Source organism: Thalassophryne amazonica, chromosome 8, assembly GCF_902500255.1.
Source record: "Thalassophryne amazonica chromosome 8, fThaAma1.1, whole genome shotgun sequence".
In the NCBI taxonomy this organism is placed as follows: domain Eukaryota; kingdom Metazoa; phylum Chordata; class Actinopteri; order Batrachoidiformes; family Batrachoididae; genus Thalassophryne; species Thalassophryne amazonica.
The window spans coordinates 16,321,659-16,344,476 of record NC_047110.1 but is presented as its reverse complement, the minus strand read 5'-3'; the positions used below and the strand labels follow the sequence as shown (position 1 = coordinate 16,344,476).

Genomic DNA, 22,818 nt, shown 5'->3' with positions numbered 1-22,818 from the left:
TGGGGTTCATGTCCTACTGACTCAGAGTAAGAATCATGTTCATGATATGAAGCAGCATTGTGACACATTGTTTTATGTAAGTTTGCTTTTCCACCAATGAGGTTGCTGTTGCTTTCAGAATGCAGATCTGAAGAAGCAGCTCCACGAGCTTCAGGCGAAGATCACAGCGCTGAGCGAGAAGCAGGTACGTTCTGTCAGTGTGTGTCACACACAGAGTGTGTGGAGATCTGGTGTGAAAGTGGATCTGTTAATGAGGAGCACACGTCCCTGGCTGAGGGAAAACGTTTCACAAGTAAAACCAGGAAATGAGTGGTTTGAGAAGTGGTGAGGTCGCAACGTAAGCAGAACGGAAATGTGACATCTAATCAGTTCAGACACACAAGGAAGCACATGAGAATGTTGTGCATCCTGTCTTTTTGTTTTTTCCTTTTCCCACACCTTCCAGTATTTTATGTTTTTGTTCTCTGTGCTGTTTTTGGTTGTCTTTATTTTTAACCAAGATCCTATTTTTAACTCCTTCCTGCATATTTTGCTCTTCTTGCTTTTATGATTCCCGTTGAATATATCGATGATTGTTGGTGTTAGTAGGTATTGTAGTCACAACTGTACTTTTTCAGATTTATTTATAACTAGCAATGAAAAAATGATTTGTGATTAACAAATACAGCAAATTGCCTAGTCAGAAACATCTTTGCCATTTTTTGTGTGTATGTGTGTGTGTGTGTGTCTGTCTGTCTGTCTGTCTACACACACACACACAAGTCCTAAATAACAGAATAAATGAATATGTGACATACTATAGCATATCAGGGCTCCAGACTGCCCCAAATGATTGTAAAATGTGACTGTATCTCTTATCTGATTGCAGTGATCTGATTCAGGCATGATAGAGGCATATTTATTTATTTATTTATTTTGCTTGATTGGCATCTGATTATTTAAACATAATCACAAGTCTTTGGTGTGTCTGTAAAACAGTCTCACTCAGCTCTATAAGTTTTGGATGGCAGATGTGATACACTTCCTACCAGCTCACAGGTTGCACTTTTCACTTGAAGACATTAATTTCTGTTCTTTTTAGTTTTCCTTCAACAGAAATTTGATAAGTTTTAATTATTAATAATGATGTTATAAGCTAATTAGTGTAATTTGTGATTTGGTCATTCAAAGTGCTTTTCTCTAAGTCCTAGATAGATTTTTGTTCTGGTTGTTTAGTTTGACAAAGCAAAGGACGGTACATAGAACTTCTTCTTTAGGGCCCCTTCACAAATAATACGATTGAAGTTGACTAGCACATGAAGGAGGAATTGCATGCCATTCGTGAAAAATCTGAGCTTCCTCAAATGCCTCGTACAGGTGTCGCCACAACCATTCTCTGCACATCAGCGGCCAAAAGACAGCCCCTGCGAGTGCTCATTCTTTTTCTTCCGGTTTCTGCATCTTTCGTGTTAAGTGTGAAGGAGCCCTTAGATTTAATCTAATTAAGAACTGACCATTCAGTTTTTTTCTTTTCTCTCAGTTCTTCATGGATTTCAGTTGTAATTGTTCTGTAGATGTGCACCAAGGATCGCATACAGACATTATTCACGACAAAATTACGACTTGACATGAGGGACTCTTTTCATTGATCAGATTTCAGATCTGGATGCGTTTGTTTGCTCACAGGTGATCATTTTCAGTCTGAAGTTTCAACGGGGTGGTACGATTACAGGTGGTAGCACTGAGCAGTTGGATTTTGCAATGCCGATGACATCATCAAAGCTGTGGTAATGTTTTACAGTGACTTCTGGCCAGCTTATGCCCACCGTCACAGCAAACCTACTCATGCATGTGAGCTGACTGAGAATTGCACATTGTCTTCTGCTGGTCTAACAAGCTTGTTGCTCAGGGTGGGGCAAAGAACTTCTTTGCAGATTTGTGCAGTTTTGATTACTAATGAACATACGACTTAACTAAGATGAATTGCAGACTTAAGCATTCAAAATGCATCTCCTGTCTCAGTTCTTGATGAATATGAGGGTAAATCCTTGAATGCGTTTCACCAGATGACCTACTGAACAGACAGTTTTCTTGTTTAAAAACATTTTTTAATGCATAGGGACCTCTAGCCATACTTGTTTGATGTATTTGTGTGTGATTTGGGTTAACTGAGCATTTGAAAACACTAGATTGATTAGCATGTGGGGTCAACAGTCCAATCCTCTGTAATGAAAATGCCACCCAGCAGTTAACAACATATAAAGCTGGTTTGTAGCACGACTTCATGAGCAGATTATTTTTGTTTTACTGCAGACTGCAGGTCAGAATGCTCTCTAACAGGGGAACCAAGGCAGAATTCAGTCTGGTTTTCTTTGTCAATCTCTTCAAGATGGCATGTTACTGCATTAAGTTTCTACTTCAGAGTCAAGTGTTGCTTAGCAACAGATAGGTTTTGTCTTCTGATTCTGAATTCACTTGTCAATGTCGGCGTTGTTTGTATGTGTGCTGCTGACAGCCTGACCCTCTGCTTCTGTTGTGTTTTACAGCTCCAGCAGTTATTGATTATTTTAAAAGAATCTTAAATGAGTATTTACTGCTGTGGAACCTCATACCTGCTTCCCCCACAACCTTTTCTTCGCCATTTTTAGAAATGGCTGATGCTACGGCTTGCATTACAGTTTACGAGATGTTTGTAATCATGCAGTATTGTGACACACACACACAAGGTACAGGAGTAGAAACATCATACTGGCACGCTTGCCACATCTACTACTTTACAACAATGGTGTGGACCTTCATTGTCCTGCATAGCTGTTTGGAGCTCCACATACTCCTGTCCAGTGATCTTCATGATTAAATAGATTATTCCCAGATGCCTTTCTACCTCATATGCTGAGCTCCTCGAGGCATGAAGACAAACCAGCTTGAATACTTTGATCTTGTTTTTGATCCTGGGCCATAACAAACCAAGACACTCCAGCTTCTCAATGAGCTATCCAACATTCTGGTCGGGAGGATCAGCCTTACACAGCTGCTGAGTGGACTACAGGCGTCTAGTCACAGTCAGTGCATCACCAATTCAGAGACAATGCCTCCTTCTCTTCCTTCAGTGCCCTCACAGCCCTCTTGCTCAGGTCCCTGTACTGTTGTGTTTCTAACATTGTTGCTATTTTTAATGGGTGTGTTGTGTACATGTTTTTGGTATTTGCAGTAGTGGTGGCCAAGTGATTAAGTGCGCTTGTTTCCAGTGCAGAAGGCTCTGCTCGAACCATAACACAGTGAAGTGGCCAGACATTAACCCTGCAGACACATTTCTTACTGTGGGCATTAAATATTCCAAGGACGTGTTTTTTAAAAAATTAAGATCTATTCAGCACAGACTGTATCCGCATGTCAGAACAACTTTGGCATTCCGTGTGAATTTCCACCTGGAAAGGGGTGGGTGGATGCACAAGTGCACAGCCAATATTACCTTTGTCAAAAGGCGCACCCCTCCATATATTTCAAGAAAATGTCCAATTTCATCACAAATAACTTACCTGTTTAGTACCAGATGGTGCCAGATCAGTGTTAACTTGTGCTCAGCTCTCATACTGCAGATTCTTAAATTTACGTCATTGTCATTGTTGTGCAATTACTACTGATTTGGATTGGGGCAACCATTCTGTTTAAGTGTGAATAATTGATGCATTAAAAAACTAATTCCCTATGCAAAACAAGTTATTGTGGTTTGCCCTGTACATTTATGGAATTCTGGAAAGACCACTACACACTGATCAAGTCATCACAGGTAAGACCCCAAACCGACAAGAAAAACCTTTTGAGAACTGATTTTTTTTTTTTTTTGCCTTTTATGATGCTGTTTGGGTCACAAAATTAATTTAAGGTTTGGCTGTGGGAAGCTTTCATCTAAAAAGGGGGTAGGTAGATGCTCGAGGATGGGGACGTTCCAACGGTATATAGGAATGCATGGTGTTGGGTATCAAGCGTTCTTGCTACTTTATCAACCATATTGATGCACAGCCAGAATTGGTATCCTCCCTCTCCCCAAAGTTAAGTTTCCAACGGGTTTATGACAGGAGCATTTGCCCACTTACATTATTCATTAATTTATTTTTCTGCATTATACCTGCTTATTAAGAGTCGTGGGGGTGGGGGCTGCTATCCCAGTGGTCATAGGGTGAGAGGCTGGGTACAACCTGAGCACGCTGTCAGTCTATTGCCAGGCTGTAATTCTAGTCTACCCACACAGTCTGCTTGGCATGGGTTCTCATGTCACCCCAGCCTTCATTGCTAGTGACCAAACGTGCCTTAAAAATCAGAGACATCCTTGCAGTCCACTCCACCGTCTTCAGCTTCAGAGTGCAGCAATTTCCATTTCAGATTTTTATTTTCATTAATATAGCACCATATCACAACAAAGTTGCCTCAAGGTGCTTCACACAAGTAAGGTCTAACCTTACCAACCCCCAGACTCTAGAGCAAACACACAGGTGACAGTGGTAAGGAAAAACCCCATCTGATGATTTGAGGAAGAAACCTCAAGCAGACCAGACTCAAAGGGGCGACCCTGCCACCTCAGCCTCCTGGATGGTGGTTCTTAAGCCCCCTGTACAGTGGTTCCTGAGTGTGCCCCTCTGGCCTCCAGGACTATGGTTTCCACATGCTCCTCCAACATCCAGCAGTGTCTGCATCAGCTCCTGAGTGTATGGTTTCAGCGGTGCCACATGAGAATTACTTATTCAGATTGTTTACTAGTGAATCTTAATTGAAAGGATTCACTAGTAAATAGCGGTTTTCAATAAAGCAAGCAAAGTACATGTTTGAACACAGAGTAGAGCCAGTATTGAAGAACATAAGCAGATGAGATGACCTCTGGGTGCACAGTTAGTGACCTCTGACAACAGAAAGCAAACAAGGAAACCATATTCAGCAGCTGGCAAGCTGAAGATGAAAGCAGAGAAGGCTGATTTATTCAGCTACTTCAGCTGTGGTCCAGAGGACAATCTGGGTGGACAAACAGACAAGATGGGTAGGAATGAGACGGGGTCCAGGGACCTTCACAAGCCAACGTATGTACAATCAAAGTTTGATGTTATTTGCAGAACACTGCACTCACTGTTTGGAGAAGAGGGTTGGTTGTAGTTAAAAAATAAATAAATAAACAAATTTGCTGCAAACCGTCAATAAAGTATTCCACAAACTGTGAATGGAGGGCTCACAAAATGTAAGTCACAAAACATGATTGTGATTCATTTTTTTGCAATTTAAGTAGTTTACGGGTGAATTACTTCAGGAAATCTTGATCACAAGCTTCATCTTCGCAAAACAATTTTTTTTTTGAGAGGGCGGGGGTGGTGTCACTACCAAAACATCTGTGTAAAAGCAGTCTTAATTTTCATGAGCTATACATTCACATTTACAGCTTGGCCTATGTTCTATTAACTGCACATATCACTGATCATTAGCAGTACATTCATATTACCTGTACACTGCTGTTTACAGTTATTATTGTATGTATGTTTTTCAACATTTTCACAGGGAAAAAAAATGGTGTGCATTCCCAAAATATAATTTTCTTAAAGTCATATTATTTGGCGGTTGTATCCATATTTTGCAGCATATTGGAGGGCTTAAATTCACTACATGATATCATTCCAAGCAATAGCTGCACAAAATATAATTGCTTATTGTATAAAATATAATTATTTTTTATGTTCAAATGTGAATTATATTTGTTTAATGTGAATTTTGTGTTCTTTAAAAACTAATCAGCAATGTTTCGCAGCAACTAAAATGTTCATTCAATGACTATTTATAAATAGTTAAACACCGTAAATATCCTGCTTGGGATTTGAAGGAATAGACCGTAAATACATTTGAGCAGAATTACATTATCGTGTATTAATTATATAGTCTATGCTAATAGGCTAAAGTGTGCGTCATTGTTTTATAGTCAAATAGCAAAAAATTTTATTCTATCTGATTACTGACTGAACATTATCAGCAAATGTCAGTTACATGACAACTAATATATGCTTTATAGATAATATTTCACTCATAAAAAAACACAACTTTGTGACATGCTCGCTCAATATTATTAATAAATATAATGCCTAAAACCACTGATATGATTGTCTGTTTAAATAAAATAACTGTACATTTGGTTTTTAACTGAATGTTATCATTAGGTACAGCCAAAAGGATTTAAATATATATTCACTAGATCTTTACAACTGGGCATTTTGATAAATTCCTGATAAAATATATTAAATTATAATATATAAATATTTCTCCTGCTTTATCATCAGTTATGATTCTAAGTGTTCCACACATCACAAACGGGCACATATGCCTAATGTGTGTATCTACATGTATGTTTCTCTTACTCAGGTGTGGCTTTAGCACGGCAGAATAAATAGTAAAATCAACAAAGAAGTGCATGAGTTGATTAGTTGAATATATTTTGGAAACTGTTCAGATTTTCTATCTTGTTCTTGTGGTTTGCTCTATTAATAATCAAAATTAATTTATAGTGACACGAAATAGTCAACCCTATCACACCATTTTGTGATGGCATTACGAAAAGTAAATTGATCTATTGGTTTGTGATACCATCAGTACAATGTGGCACAGCATAAATTAATTTTGTGATGGGAGCTGGAGTTGTAAAGAAATTCACATTTTACGAGATGTGCATTCAATTTTTGTGAGATTTTTTTCAGTATTCACGTTTTGCAATGCAGATTATTGGTGATTTAATACAAATACAGTAAATACTGTATTGTACTGACTAGTAAATAAGTCTTAATAAGTCTTTATCTTACCTGTTAGTTTCAGTCGGATTCATCGTCACAGTACACAATACTTTAGGACTTTGTCATGGCTGAAGAAACTTTTAAAGAAGTCTAAATTTTTAAAGAAGTCTCTGTGTGTTTGTCTGCTCCCGGTGCGTTTGTCAGTCTGAACCAGAGAATGCCGGCTCTGTGTGCCACAAAAAGAAAATTAACTTTATATTCTGCCTCTAAGAGAGAGGCTCTTAGAGGCAGAATATTCAGCTAACAAAGCTCATCACTGAGCGTGGCACTAATTTCAAGAAGTTTAAAAAATTTAGCAACAACAGCGTGCGGCAGTTTGTGTAAGAGGTACTATGAGGACAAATGAGGATTTTAGAGGCATGTTTGTGGTGAGGATGAGGCTGTTAACAGCCCATTATCTGAGCACCTGGCGGCTATGAGGACTGGACAGGCTATTTTTGACAGGCTCAGCCCTCTTGTGCACTGCAATCCCACCTGTTTTGTGTGCCAGATGCTGTATATAAAATAATTATTTTGTAGCGGATTAATAATTTTCTGTCATAGCTTGGATGTTGAAAACACCTGTAATCACTTCTGGAATCACAGAGGACATTTGGAGCTTTTGTTCTGTCTCTTTCTTGTGCGCTGAGATGGAGAACATATTTGGAACAGCCTAAAAGGTCATTTGTAATGTTGTAATAGCTTGGTAAAACAGTTGCACGTTCATTCCTTCTTTATGAGCAGCTGTAAAAGCAGGTTTATGATAGATTTAACGTCTTGTTATAATGGATCAGATGAGGCCCTTTCTGTGTGCGTTGATGCAATGACTCACGCTCAAGATGAGCATTTATGCAGAATGTGAGCTTGCAAAACAGCAATTTTTGTAGACATTAACAGACAAACCCAAAGTTAAAAGTTGGATCACAGTGTCGAAATGACTATAAAGCCGAGGAAGAAATAAAGCCAGCGAGAAGAAGCGCAGAGGCGACTGTCCAGTAACCCATGGTTCGGGTCTAGGAGGTGTGGTGCATTTAATGACTCTGAACATAGGTGAACAACAGCCTGACGCACGGTGCACGCTGGCCAGACTCTGTGTGACAACATCTTGAATGGATGCTGTGAATTGAAAACCCACACTTTAAAGGGACCAACTGTGGGAGGGCTGGAGGTTTGGACCAAACCCATACCTAAACATGCACCAACGTCGCGCTACATGGATCATATGTGACTTGACGTGGATCATATGTGGCGACACGAGCCATTTGAGCCTGGACGGGGCTCAAATGACAGGTCAATCGTGGCTCAGTAGAGGCTGACCTGGCACATGTGAGGTACAGAGAGGCACATAGAGGCACTCTAGTAGCATATACGTTATAGCTTAAAACGTGGATCATTCTTCAAATAATCGCTGAAAAACCATGCGTGGCTCATTATTCATGTCTTATTATTTGGTGGGACCGAGGCTTAATGACGTGCTTGTCTGCGCGTTCTGCCTGCCAAATAATAGGGTTCTGCCAGCGGTGGAAATGTAAACCATGTCAGATTTTACAGTTCTGACCTGTAGCATACTGTGCAATACTGACCCAGACCGGTTGGTGGAAACGGGGCTGTCAGCATACACTGGCTAAATCTTCATGGTGTGACAGCTGCAGAAACATCTTAGGATGATCTTAGGATGATCAGTGGAAACAGGATGCACCTGAGATCAATTTTGAGCTTCATGGCAAAGGCTGTGAATACTTATGTACATGTGATTTCTTAGTTTTTATTTTTAAGAAATTTGCCCCCCCCCCCCACAAAAAAAACCAAAAAACTTTTCACATTGTCATTATATGGGATATTGTGTATAGAACTCTGAGGAGAAATGAGTTTCATCTATCTATATTATCATACCCAAGTGGCCTATGTGTGCATGTATGCATATGTGCATGCGTGTGTGTGTGTCAGTCATGGGGAAACTGGGGAGAGATTTTGGCTAACAGTGAACAATGGATGTTGTGCAGCAGTGCACCATGGGAGTTCGAAATTTTGGGGCTTTACATTGTTGTTATTGTGGTTCATGTTAGTTTAACATTGTTGTTAGTGTTATTCAACATTCAGGGGTCTCCGTTGTGGTATTTTGCGCTTCATAATGCGCCACACATTTTCAATGGGCGACAGGTCTGGACTGCAGGCAGGCCAGTCTAGTACCCGCACTCTTTTACTATGAAGCCACGCTGTTGTAATACGTGCAGAATGTGGCTTGGCATTGTCTTGCTGAAATAAGCAGGGACGTCCCTGAAAAAGACATTGCTTGGATGGCAGCATGTGTTGCTCCAAAACCTGGATGTACCTTTCAGCATTGATGGCGCTATCACAGATGTGTAAGATGCCCATGCCATGGGCATGAACACACCCCTATATCATCACAGATGCTGGCTTTTGAACTTTGCGCTGGTAACAATCTGGATGGTCTTTTTCCTCATTTGTCCAGAGGACACAACGTCCATGATTTCCAAAAACAATTTGAAATGTGGACTCATCAGACCACAGCACACTTTTCCACTTTGCGTCTGTCCATTTCAAATGAGTTTGGGCGCAGAGAAGGTGGTGGCTGTTGATGTATGGCTTTTGGCTTTGCATGGTAGAGGAGTTAACTTGCACTTGTAGATGTATCGACGAACTGTGTTAACTGACAATGGTTTTCTGAAGTGTTACTGAGCCCACGCGGTAAGATCCTTTACACAATGATGTTGGTTTTTAATGAAGTGCCGCCTGAAGGATCGTAGGTCACGGACATTCAGTGTTGGTTTTCGGCCTTGCTGCTTACATGTAGAAAATTCTCCAGATTCTCTGAATCGTCTGATTATATTATGGACTGTAGATGATGGAATCCCTAAATTCCTTGCATTGAACTTTGAGAAACATTGTTCTTAAACTGTTGGACTATTTTTTTCATGCAGTTGTTCACAAAGTGGTGATCCTTGCCCCATCTTTGCTTGTGAACGGCTGAGCCTTTTGGGGATGCTCCTTTTATACCCAATCATGACACTCACCTGTTTCCAATTAGGTGTTCTTTGAGCATTCATCAACTTTCCCAGTCTTTTGTTGCCCCGTCCGAACTTTTTTGAAATGTGTTGTGGGCATCCATTTCAAAATGAGCAAATATTTGCACAAAAACAACAAAGTCTATGAATATATATTCAGTTGAATATAGATTGAAGAGGATTTGTAAATCATTGTATTTTGTTTTTGTTTACATTTAACACAATGTCCCAACTACATTGGAATTGGGGTTGTAATAAGTTTGACCAAAAAAAACTTAAAATCAGCTTACCTTGCCATAGCTTTGACCATTTGAAGCATGTACCTGCTGTATCTGAAAGTGGTTAGGGGTAGTGAATTATTGTCACCAGTAGAGGGTGATACACACTAGTATAAAAGACTGACTACAGAGCGCAGAGGGGAGAGTTCATGTTGCTGACCGAACGGTCCTCCTGTCGTTAACATCGGTCCGCCCTGCCTTCAATGTGCATGAGTCATTTCAGAGCTCAACAGTGTAATTTCTGAGTGTCACCAGCAATTCACTGATCATCACCTTGTTTCTTCTTAAAACTGCACTCTAGTCATCATCTGTTTCAGTTACAGATGTCTGAAGCTTTTGTACAACAATCATTTCCACATAAATTCAGCATTATTTCATAATAAAAGATGGCGGACCAATCATAGCGCACAGCAGCTGCTACAGCACCTACATAATTTCAGAGCATTAATAATGACTCACCAATTATCACCTCGTTTTGTGCTTAAAACGACCTCGACTTTGCGTGTAGAGAGTCAGTCTCAGACATGCTGCTGTGATCCAAAATGATGCATGCGCAGCGAAAGCAGGGCGAACCATTTTTTAGGGGGGGACCGTTCAGTCTGCAACACCAGGATCCTTGGCATATGTGCAGCAGAGTATTTGTGCTGTTCTCCTGCCATCAGGAGAGGTGAATTAATAATCTTTTCCATCACAGATGAGGATGACCTGTCAACCTTTGAGTGACTTAGGATATGAATCATTGCACCAAGCCTCACACATCACTTGAACAAGCTGTTGTTTATTTTACATTTACTCTGATGGACTACCCAGCAGTGGGGAATAAGTTTCATTACACTAGAAGTCTTTCAGAAAGCACTGTAACTAGGTTTAAGGATATGATTCCTTCTTTATGTTCTCTAATGCCATATACCAACACAGTGCAGAGTAGCTACCTAAACTCTGTAAGTGAGATAGAGTATCTCGTCAGTAGTTTTACATCCTCATTGAAGACAACTTTGGATGCTGTAGCTCCTCTGAAAAAGAGAGCTTTAAATCAGAAGTGCCTGACTCTGTGGTATAACTCACAAACTCACAGCTTAAAGCAGATAACCCGTAAGTTGGAGAGGAAATGGCGTCTCACTAATTTAGAAGATCTTCACTTAGCCTGGAAAAAGAGTCTGTTGCTCTATGAAAAAAGCCCTCCGTAAAGCTAGGACATCTTACTACTCATCACTAATTGAAGAAAATAAGAACAACCCCAGGTTTCTTTTCAGCACTGTAGCCAGGCTGACAAAGAGTCAGAGCTCTATTGTGCTTGTCGTGTGGTGGAGAGCACATTTGGAATCTTGTATCAAAGGTAATTATTTATTACATATAAATAGCAATAAATGGGTGAAACAGTTGCATTTTCATTCCTTCTTATGAGTTAGATAATGTATCTGTAAAGTTATGTTTATTGTAGATGTAACATCTCGTCATAATCTAATTTCAGTTTCAGATTCCCTGCGTGCAATGACACGCAGTGACATGTAGTGTTTTGGAATACGTTGCACAATGTTCACGACTAGTTCACGCAAGTGGCACGAAATTAATGCGTGACAGACAAGCTGAGCATTTCAAAGTTTCCTTTGTGCACTGGCACACAGCCACGCACAGCTCATAACAGTTTGAGTTTACTCAGTGGCATGCAAGATCGCGTACCAGTGTATGCTATCTTGCGTGATCAGATTCGTGTCAAAGGGCCTTAACTCTCACAGTGCCCAAGTCTACTGATACGTGTTGTCAGCTGCGTACATATGCCGCAGTGCCACGGTCAGTCGTGCATGCTTGGACATCTTCCACTATTACTGTTCTGTTACTGCTAAAATTGGAAAAGAGTTGTTTTGTTTTGTTTTTTGTTGTTGTTTGTTTGATTGTTCCATGTAGTTGTTATAATGTGACAGCACTGAGCCCATTTGAGCCAGAGCTAAAAATCAGTTGTTTGCTAAAAAAGAGCAGCAGTGAAACCATGAGGTGAGTGCAGACATGTTCCAGTTTGGATCATGTTTCAGTAAGTTGTGAAGCTGACTGAAGTCTCATCATCTGTGCTGTATCTGAAAGGCTGAAGTGAACTGTTTTCAGGGTGGATCTACATCAGGGACTTTATTCTTGTTTCGACTGAATGCTGAATTTTTTGGACTGAAATTCAAACTTTTTAAATATTTTAAATGGTCTTTGTAATTATAGCACTGTGCAAACATTTCAGGCATCCCAGAGTTATAATAAAAGTACTGTTTGTTCCCATGTACTGGATAAATTTGATTTCCCACTTTTGCATCCCACTGATACCATCCACGGAGCAATGTAAACATGCTGCATGCTGCTTTAAACATGCTTTGTTTACTAAAGTGAGTATGTGTGAACTTTGACAGGAAGATTTGACATGGTCACGGCGCGTACATGTTGATGTTGCTGATTTTGGGTTATTGTCTATGTATTCAGTTGATTGGAAAGTTTTATTGTAGCTGTTGTGGTGAGTGTGTTACAGCTTGTTAAAATTATGTCCATGTGTGATATTGTTGCCAAAATTAAGAAACAGGACACCATAAGTGAATGGTCTTTACCCATGGTGGGGTTCAAAAGGGCTGGTGTCCCAGCCGTTGCCACTTATTGCAGTATTTATTTTTCATATTTTCCATCTCACTGCTGTGCCCTCATACAATCACCTCACTCTCAGTTTTAAAAAAGTTGATTTTCTTCTCTCTCTTGGGTGTTTTTCTGGTGAGTAACACAAGCAACAATACTGTAGATGGGTAACTGAGGGTGTATCTGAATGCATTTGATAATAAACCAATGGTATCTTGTTTAGAATGTGTGGGATTTATCAACAGCTGATGCTTACTGGTGTTTGTACATTTTTGTTGTTTTGTTTTTGTACTTACACACATACTACATTTTGTTTGTATGACAACATTTAGAACCTTTTCTACACACAGTTTGTTAAATGAAGGTCCATAATGGAATTAATGGAATGCACCATGATACAGATCAAGATAAACAAAAAAGTGGACAAAATCTGCCAGATCAAACTTGCTGTTGTTATTAACTACCGGTATATTTAGTTGTAGTTAACCTTTCTTGAACACATTCTTTCTATCTTTCAGAAAAAGGTGGTGGAGCAGCTGAGGAAGGAGCTGTTGGTGAAGCAGGAGCCAGAGGCAAAGCTACAGCTACAAGTCCAGGCTCCCCCAGCAGGTGGTGAAATCAAGCCAGCCAGCCTGCTGCAGAATCAACAGATACCTGGAGGACTGCAGCAGGTAGAAAACACAGATAGACAGCATGATTATGGAGGGGAATGACACAAAATACCGAATCAAATGACAGTGAATAAATGATCAGTTGAAGAATCTTCCTTTAACAAACAGGTTAAAAAGCTACTGAGAGTATTTCTATTTCAAGAATGAAAAGGGTCAGTATTACACTGACTGAGTGCCTTTTGGAATATGGCTGTTTTCTCAAAATTCATTAATTCTCATGACAATCTTTTTTTTCAAAGTTCTGCCTTTGTTCTCAAATGCTCTGTGATAAACACCTACATGAGAGAATCATAATGGCTTTCTTTGTCTTGCTTCTGTTTCTTTTCTTTCTCTTAAATTTGTCCTCCTCAGACGCTGACGGTCACGCCGGTCCTTACTACTAAGACCCTACCTCTGGTGTTGAAAGCTGCTGCCACACCCACCTTACCCGGCTCACTCCTGCCACAACGCCCTGCCACTGTTGCCATGGTAACCACAGCTATCACCAAACCTGATTCACAGAACGCCCCCATCAACCTTCAGGTGGCCAGCAAGCTTACCAATCAGGGCTCAGAGCCTTTGCGATTGGTATCCAAGAACGCCGTGGTGGTAAGACCATCCTGTTCCTGTTCCTCTTCCTGTCGCTGTCGTCATCTGGCATCACCTTCCTGTAAACTGATTTTGCTAAAATGTGTTTTGTCAATTGAACTGAGAATAACTATTGAGTTTGGATGACTGTAGGCCCAGTGGTTGACACAGCCTTCAGGGGCTTTGGAGCGAGTGGTGGCCTTTTCACAGCCACACTGTCACCTCCAGCAGCAGTATTCTGATACGCTGTGTGTCAAGTCACTCTCACGTTATCACATATCTGTGTGCAACAACAGACTATCTTGTTTTGAGGTCAAGTCAGACAGTTTTGAAGACTGAAACGTGTAAAACCTGTATGTGCAAACAGGCACCAGTACTGTATACATACATATAGTATACATACAGTCGTTTGTAAATGTCTGCCATTGTATTTGTCATACATTAAAATGTAAGCATAACTTGCATTGTGATACAGCATGTGACTTTTTCTCTCTTTAAAAATGGATCTTAATGTTGATCCTGGAGGGATTCGGGGCTTCCTGTAGTTATGTCACCGTCGTAACAAGATGTCATGGTTGCAACTCTGCCAGTTGAGGAGGGAGAGCGGTAACGGTGGATCCACATCCACACCTGGTTAAAAGTTGCACACTGTGTCTGCAGAGTTGATGAAGGCCCAAAAATGAAATAGACACTGATGTCTGGCATATTGGGGATCAGTTGTTGCATCACCTGATGTTCATATTGGGTGTCAAAATAAGAGTTCAACAGTCTCATTCACTGGGATGACTCAGGACTCAGTTTATAGACCTGAGCCAGATCAGACTTAAATATCAGTCTGTGTACTCTCAATCAGTTCAAATCTTGTTCTGTTGCCACAGGTTTCTGATCTGTCTGAAGTTTATTTGACAGAAAGGGATCGAAAAGCACAGCCTATTAGCATGGTCATGTGTGTGCAGCAGAAGAGGGAATGAACAGCTGCTGATGCGGATTTCACGAAAAAGTCTTAAGAGGCAGAAGATGAGAGATGTGTACATAATTGAGGATTTAGATCAGTGTTTGAGGGAAGAAAAAAGAGAACAGTCTGCTCCAGTGAAGCCTTGATGCTCCCCGCACCCCCCAAACAATCTGTGTCAGTTTCTCTCAGTGTAGAAAAACTGTTTTTCCAATTAATCAAATGTTGCAGAGTAAGAGCAAATGATCACATATTTAAATCTGACTTTAGTACAGCACACTTCCTTTCTTAACACCATGTCAACGCACATGTGTGTACATTTGTCAATGTGGAATAGCCGTCAGAGTGTTTGATTTCTGTGTAAGAACCTGCTCAGCTTTCTGCCTGAGTTACACATACCAGGATTGTGCTGTGAGAGAAGATTTGGTGTTCACTCTTCACACCTCCAGATGTGATCATTTGCTCTTTCTCTGCAATATTTGCTACAGGTGACAAGTTAATTAGGAGTCGGAATCAGATCTGTCATTTTGTCTTTAACCCTCTAGGGTCCAGGAGTGTTTTCTCGATTTTACCATACTTTCAGTAATTCCCATTTTAAGGTACTCCTTTTATTTTCAAGGATAATGCCTATGTGTTGCATATCAAAATGTTCACAGCAATCACAGCTTTCAGAGTATGTATCAGATATTTGTCTTGAAAACTATGTACAAATATTTTTGCTCTAAATCTGAAAAAAATGAAATACCTTTTTCAAAAATTCTTAATTTTTATTGAAAATACGCATTTATTCTGAATGGCCAATCGGCGCACATCCGAAAAGTGTCGGGTTTCAGTTTCAAAACGTTCTGATAGCCATGTGTGAGAGTCCACATAGTTCGTCAAAAACGGCCGGCAGCCCCGAGTGTGATGCATATGTTCAAAACCCTCTGGGCGCTGTCGAGATGGGACACCTATCCGAAGGTGGTCCATGTGCAATCTGAGTACCATCTGAGCGCAGTTTACATATTCCGATGGCAGCAAAACAGGATCCGAAACAATTTAAGCGCATGCGAGGGAACCTCAAGATGGATCTAGCATGACAAAGCCTGCCGGTATGACCTGCACATGCCACGTATAAAAATTGCTGCCCCCCTCCGGGGCGCAAAGGACCTGTTGAAATGTTTGTGACACGCTTCATCGTGATAATCATTATAAATTATCATGTACAGTGAATGTAAACAGCAGCTATCAAACCGAAAGCACTGTGTGCTACCGTGCACATGCCGCCGCAAGTCTGAACAGGCTGTTATGTCCACAATAGACCTTACAGTACAGATATTCGTCCATACCTTCCCATGGGCGATGTAAATAATGTGAACTGTTGTCTCCATATCTGTACGTAACACGAGCAGCCTCATCTCTCTGTCGTGTGCAGTAACGCATCATTGCATTGGAGCTGAACAGATCTGACTGCTGTAATAAATGATCACCTTCACCTTCTGGCTGTTACACCATTAATAAACATGACACTCACCTCCAACAACTGTCCAGGAATGTTTCATAGCGCGGACGTGGAGCCAAGACCGCAGCCTGTGGTTAAAATCCTCTAACCCGGCTGCTGTGTGCTGGAATGAACCACGCAAAAATACATCCCATGTGATAATCCAACCATCACGGTGTCCAGAGTTGCATTGTGCTCCTGAAGTGAACAAAAAAGAAATTAAAGGTTCCTGGAAAGGCTCCGTCTGACGCATGGAACAGCATGGCACAATGCCAGCAAACTTTCACCAAAGCTGTCCAGTGGCACGAGCACTTTGGCTCATGGATTGTTACGCATGCACACACACAGGCAATTGGCTGAGTGATAATTTCATAGTGGAATAAAAAAATTAAGTTTTTCATCAACTTCTGCATTTAGAATGCTTGATTTGATAACCTCACAGAATGCAAAGATACTTAAAACTGTGCATGTTAGCAATTTATGCTAACAATATGGTCTATCAATTGATGTAGTCACAAACTAAATTTGATCATTTCAGGTGTTAAAATGTCCTGTTAAGCACAAAAGATGTGTGAAAAATTGTAAAATTTGAGAATGACCTTAACCTTTATCAATGACCTTGACCTCTAATCACCAAAATAAGCATATAAATCGATTCTGCATAATGGAAAACATAAGAAAGGATGTCTTATTTGCTGAAATAAGCAGAAAATTGACTGACTTAGTATGAGAAATTTAAAATTTCCTGCTCACCCAGATGTGGCCCTGAAAGTGCTCACCTGTAGGATTCAAAAAGTGTCAATTACAGAAATATGAGGAAATATGATACAGAACGAACAGTGGTTTTTGAAGGTCACTGGCACCCTGTAAGAGGAATCACACTCACGTTTTCTATCTACCTGTCGAGAATGGAGAACCGATATGTTAAAGTTGGCCATTTTTACTATATTTTTAATGTAACACAATTTGAGGCCATTTTGACATCAAATTTTGAACTGACCAAAATTCACGTAAAATTTTGCCTAATGGAAAAACTGGCTTTGTCATTCATAATCAGTCTAGTTGAAGGGTATATGGTGAGCATTTCATCAAAATCTGTTTCGGTCATCCAGCCACCCCTACATGATTTTCTCTGAGACAGCTCATTAAAAGACAGTAATTATGGAATTTGACATTCCCTCAGAAAAGGTCACTTTGCTAATTTACACTGCAATATGCCACGCTACAGACTTTAAAAACATTTAGAAAAATGTATTTCTAAATTGTGGTACCCAGGGAATAGCAATACAGGCATCTAGAATTAAGAACATTCACTTTCAAAATCTGCTTTTTTACACTATATTTCAATGTAGAAACAGCAAGCATGGCCAAAAGTGAATCATTTAAAAAAAATTGTGTAAAGTTGCTCATAGTGTTTTATGGAGTGAAAAAATGTTAAGGGTCCAAGTTTTTATGCTTGTTCTTCACTTCTGGAAAGTTTCATGGAAATCGGTGATGGTCATCCAGCCAACTTCTCTTTTTCTGCTTGATTTTCTCTGAGACAGCTCATTCAGTACGAGCACTAAATGATTAATTTAACTGTATAGTCTTAAGGAATGGTGAGATTTTAAACCAGTGCTTATAATGAAAGCGAACACAGCCGCTTCATATGTTCCTCACTGTAAACTATTAAATTCCACCATCATACACTCAACAAAAATATAAATGCAACACTTTTGGTTTTGCTCCCATTTTGTATGAGATGAACTCAAAGATCTAAAACTTTTTCCACATACACAATATCACCATTTCCCTCAAATATTGTTCACAAACCAGTCTAAATCTGTGATAGTGAGCACTTCTCCTTTGCTGAGATAATCCATCCCACCTCACAGGTGTGCCATATCAAGATGCTGATTAGACACCATGATTAGTGCACAGGTGTGCCTTAGACTGTCCACAATAAAAGGCCACTCTGAAAGGTGCAGTTTTGTTTTATTGGGGGGGGGGGGGGATACCAGTCAGTATCTGGTGTGACCACCATTTGCCTCATGCAGTGCAACACATCTCCTTCATATAGAGTTGATCAGGTTGTCAATTGTGGCCTGTGGAATGTTGGTCCACTCCTCTTCAATGGCTGTGCGAAGTTGCTGGATATTGGCAGGAACTGGTACACGCTGTCGTATACGCCGGTCCAGAGCATCCCAAACATGCTCAATGGGTGACATGTCCGGTGAGTATGCCGGCCATGCAAGAACTGGGACATTTTCAGCTTCCAAGAACTGTGTACAGATCCGTTCAACATGGGGCCGTGCATTATCCTGCTGCAACATGAGGTGATGTTCTTGGATGTATGGCACAACAATGGGCCTCAGGATCTCGTTGCGGTATCTCTGTGCATTCAAAATGCCATCAATAAAATGCACCTGTGTTCTTCGTCCATAACAGACGCCTGACCATACCATAACCCCACCGCCACCATGGGCCACTCGATCCACAACATTGACATCAGAAAACCGCTCACCCACACGACGCCACACACGCTGTCTGCCATCTGCCCTGAACAGTGTGAACCGGGATTCATCCGTGAAGAGAACACCTCTCCAACGTGCCAAACGCCAGCGAATGTGAGCATTTGCCCACTCAAGTCGGTTACGACGACGAACTGGAGTCAGGTCGAGACCCCGATGAGGACGACGAGCATGCAGATGAGCTTCCCTGAGACGGTTTCTGACAGTTTGTGCAGAAATTCTTTGGTTATGCAAACCGATTGTTTCAGCAGCTGTCCGAGTGGCTGGTCTCAGACGATCTTGGAGGTGAACATGCTGGATGTGGAGGTCCTGGGCTTTTGTGGTTACACGTGGTCTGCGGTTGTGAGGCTGGTTGGAAGTACTGCCAAATTCTCTGAAACGCCTTTGGAGACGGCTTATGGTAGAGAAATGAACATTCAATACACGAGCAACAGCTCTGGTTGACATTCCTGCTGTCAGCATGCCAATTGCACACTCCCTCAAATCTTGCAACATCTGTGGCATTGTGCTGTGTGATAAAACTGCACCTTTCAGAGTGGCCTTTTATTGTGGGCAGTCTAAGGCACACCTGTGCACTAATCATGGTGTCTAATCAGCATCTTGATATGGCACACCTGTGAGGTGGGATGGATTATCTCAGCAAAGGAGAAGTGCTCACTATCACAGATTTAGACTGGTTTGTGAACAATATTTGAGGGAAATGGTGATATTGTGTATGTGGAAAAAGTTTTAGATCTTTGAGTTCATCTCATACAAAATGGGAGCAAAACCAAAAGTGTTGCGTTTATATTTTGTTGAGTATATATGGTCTGCTTTTGTTTTGGACAGAAGTATAAAAATGCACCCTTAAGCTAAGCTAGATCAGTTAAGATACGGCTGTTAATTAGAACTGAAGTCCAGAGTCGTCTTCTGCCGCTGCTCTTGGCCGCAAAGCTTACTGTGCATTGGATGACCTGTGGGCAGAAGTGCTTAAACCGAACCATTAATTCATTCATTTTCTATACCCACTTACTCCAATCAAGGGTCACAGAGGGCTGGAGCCTATTACAGCAGTCATTGGGCATGAGGCAGGGTACACCCTGAACAGGACGATACAGGTATACAATGTGAACTAACAACAGTGGACTTGACAGTCTGACCACAGAAGACATGTCACTGAATGAACAGCAGACATGTCAATTAAAGACCAGTCAGTCGAACAGCAGTACAGATCCAAAATCTGCTGTGATTTTGTCTCAGGTGCAGGCCACCCCCACCACCACCCAGCCAATCAAAGTTCCTCAGTTTGTCCCTCCTCCTAGACTGACGCCTCGACCCACCTTTCAGCTACAGGTGCGTCCCTCTAAGACCCGCCTCCAAACCCTAATCCCCACCAGTGTGTATGGTCCACATGAGGCTCACTCTCCAGCAGAGGACAGTATTGCACCAAAGCAAATACTCATGCCTTCTTACACGGCACTAAAACTTTGTTTTCTCTGTGCTGCCCCTACTTATCTTTTCCCCTCTTGTGCTTTTTCTTTACTTTTTCCTTTCTCCCCCACTGACTTGTAAATACATTTTTTTGGAAGGGTTGTGCATATTAACTGTGTGTGTTTTGTCTTTGTGGTGAGCTTGTTTTCCTGCAGCTTCTTGGTATTTTTTTGTTCCTGGCTGTTGGTTTGTTTTAACCCTCCACGTGGAAAATGTTGATGTTTACATGTGGGGAGTAATGTCATTGGGAGCTCTGGCTGGTTCATTACTAACAGTATACCTATCAGTTATTTGAAGAGGACCTTAAATGTTAGGTGGTAGTAGTAGCAGTGATTAATGAAAGTGCTTGCAAAGTCATAGTAATTACTAAGTGATGCAATATTAGACACAAATGAAATTAAGGACAAGGAAGTTCTATCAACAGTAGGAATCCTGTGATCACGTTTCCCCCATCCATGTCTATTTAATGTTCAGTAGATGCTGATCTGCTGGCTTTGCCTGTGATGTTATTTTTGGTTTGTCTGTTGCAGAGTTGGGTGGGGTCTGAAAAAGAAAGACAACATTCAGGGCCTGATTTACAAAGATCCCAGATAACGAGTGATCAATTGCATGGCCAATCCAAACCTTTATGCTTTGGTCTGGATACAGTTTTTGGTGATTCACTGAGAATAAATGTACAGTAGATAGCGGGTGGTAATGTGATGTAACCAGCAATATATACACTGGGATTTTTACATGCTAATAGCCATAAGCGCAACATGAAATTAAATCAGCCACTTAAATTACTGATGCAAAACTCTTTATCCAGATCTAATTCAGATGTAAGAAAATTGAGTACTCAAGTAGAAGTACATCTTATGGATTTATCTAATGCAGTCCATATTATATTTATGATTATCATTTCGCTAATATTTGTGTAATATATTTTTTAAACTGATTACACTCTGTTACTGCGTTATCGGACAGACTGTTCCATGTATCCACCACTCTCATTGTAAACAAGAATTTCCTCAAATCCAGACGTGATCTTCATTTAAAGAATTTCTTTATGTGACCCCTTCTGTTGTCTTCTGATAATGGTAGTTCACATTCATGTGCAGATATGCAGCTTGCGCTCCATTATGCACAAACTCTGCAACATAACTGAATGTGTTCATGCTCTGGCAATTTGAACAAATTAATGAAAAAGAAAGTGATCTCTTAATTCAGACATTTAATTGTTGCTTTATCTGTGGGGTTTGCATACTCGTGAATAATTACCTGTTCTTCATGTGAAGTGCATGGTTCTCTGTGCATTCCACCAGTAGAATGCACCATAATTATTCCCCAATTTGTGTAAAACACAGTTCCACAGTTCGGGGCCAGCTACTGCAAAAACACAATCATCCCCAAAGCTTGTAGTTTGACCTCGGGACTTCAAATCAAATCAAATCAGTTTTATTTATATAGAGCCTAATCACAACAAACAGTTGCCCCAAGGCGCTTTATATTGTAAGGCAAAAGCCATACAATAATTACAGAAAAACCCCAACGTTCAAAATGACCCCCTATGAGCAAGCACTTGGCGACAGTGGGAAAGAAAACTCCCTTCCAAGAGACTTCTAAATAAAGTTGATCAGATGACCACAGTGCCCTGTTGTAACTGTTGAGAGTTAAAATTTTGAACACATAAGACTGGGCAAGACTATTAATGGCTTTAAAATCAAACATTGAAAGCTTAAAATCGAATCTAAAATGAAGAAGCCAGTGGTGCGTGTGAAGTACAGGAGTAACATGCTTACATCTGGTGTTTGTTGAAAGACGACCAGCAGCATTTTGCCCAAGCTGGAGGTGAGCAAGGCAAGATTGGTTAACACCAGCCTGAAGTGTGTTAGAATAATCAAGTCTGGAGCTGATAAAAGCATGAATGGTCTTCTCAAGATCGTCTCTGTTGAGGAAGGGCTTGACTTTAGTCAGCAGACGAAGCTGAAAAAACGTGTTTTAAACCCCCGTTACACAGGGACAGGGTCTGTTCAGCGGTCCTTGTGCAGTCATGAAATCACTTTGAACACCTCATGCCACTGAAGAGCTGCACAGTTGCCGCCGTCTGTATCCGCTTACAAACAGTCACTATCCCAATGCTGTCCATGGAGTTTTTCAGAAACTTTTATACATGTTCAAAACTGAACAGTGATCAGGCGGAGAGATTTGTCTTCTACTTTTCCTGCAGATGATGATTCACTCTGGGCTTCTGAAAGCTCTGGTGTCAATTCAGCACAAGCTGGTTTGTTTACCTGTTTAACATGTTAGGACTTTGTTTTCGGTGACATGGAGCACAGCTCGGCTGTCACCGAAAGCACACGTCACATAAGACATGTCAGGCAAGTAATCTGCGCCCCGATTACTGTTATGATGACAACCTGTAGCATTATCTAACCAAAAGCTCTTACCATGGAAGACAGCAGGAGCTAAATATTAAATAAATCTTTTTTCCACATGCATACT

At 40.8% G+C, this 22,818-nt stretch overlaps 1 protein-coding gene across 1 annotated transcript in view; it reads left to right on the top strand.

The window, feature by feature from the left end:
• Positions 1-22,818, top strand: part of phf21ab (PHD finger protein 21Ab) — a 174,962-nt gene that overhangs the window by 101,269 nt on the left and 50,875 nt on the right. Inside the window, 4 exon segments of the mRNA XM_034175775.1 lie at positions 119-184; positions 13,203-13,355; positions 13,707-13,943; positions 20,104-20,196. Of these exon segments, the coding sequence (XP_034031666.1) occupies positions 119-184; positions 13,203-13,355; positions 13,707-13,943; positions 20,104-20,196 (549 nt within the window).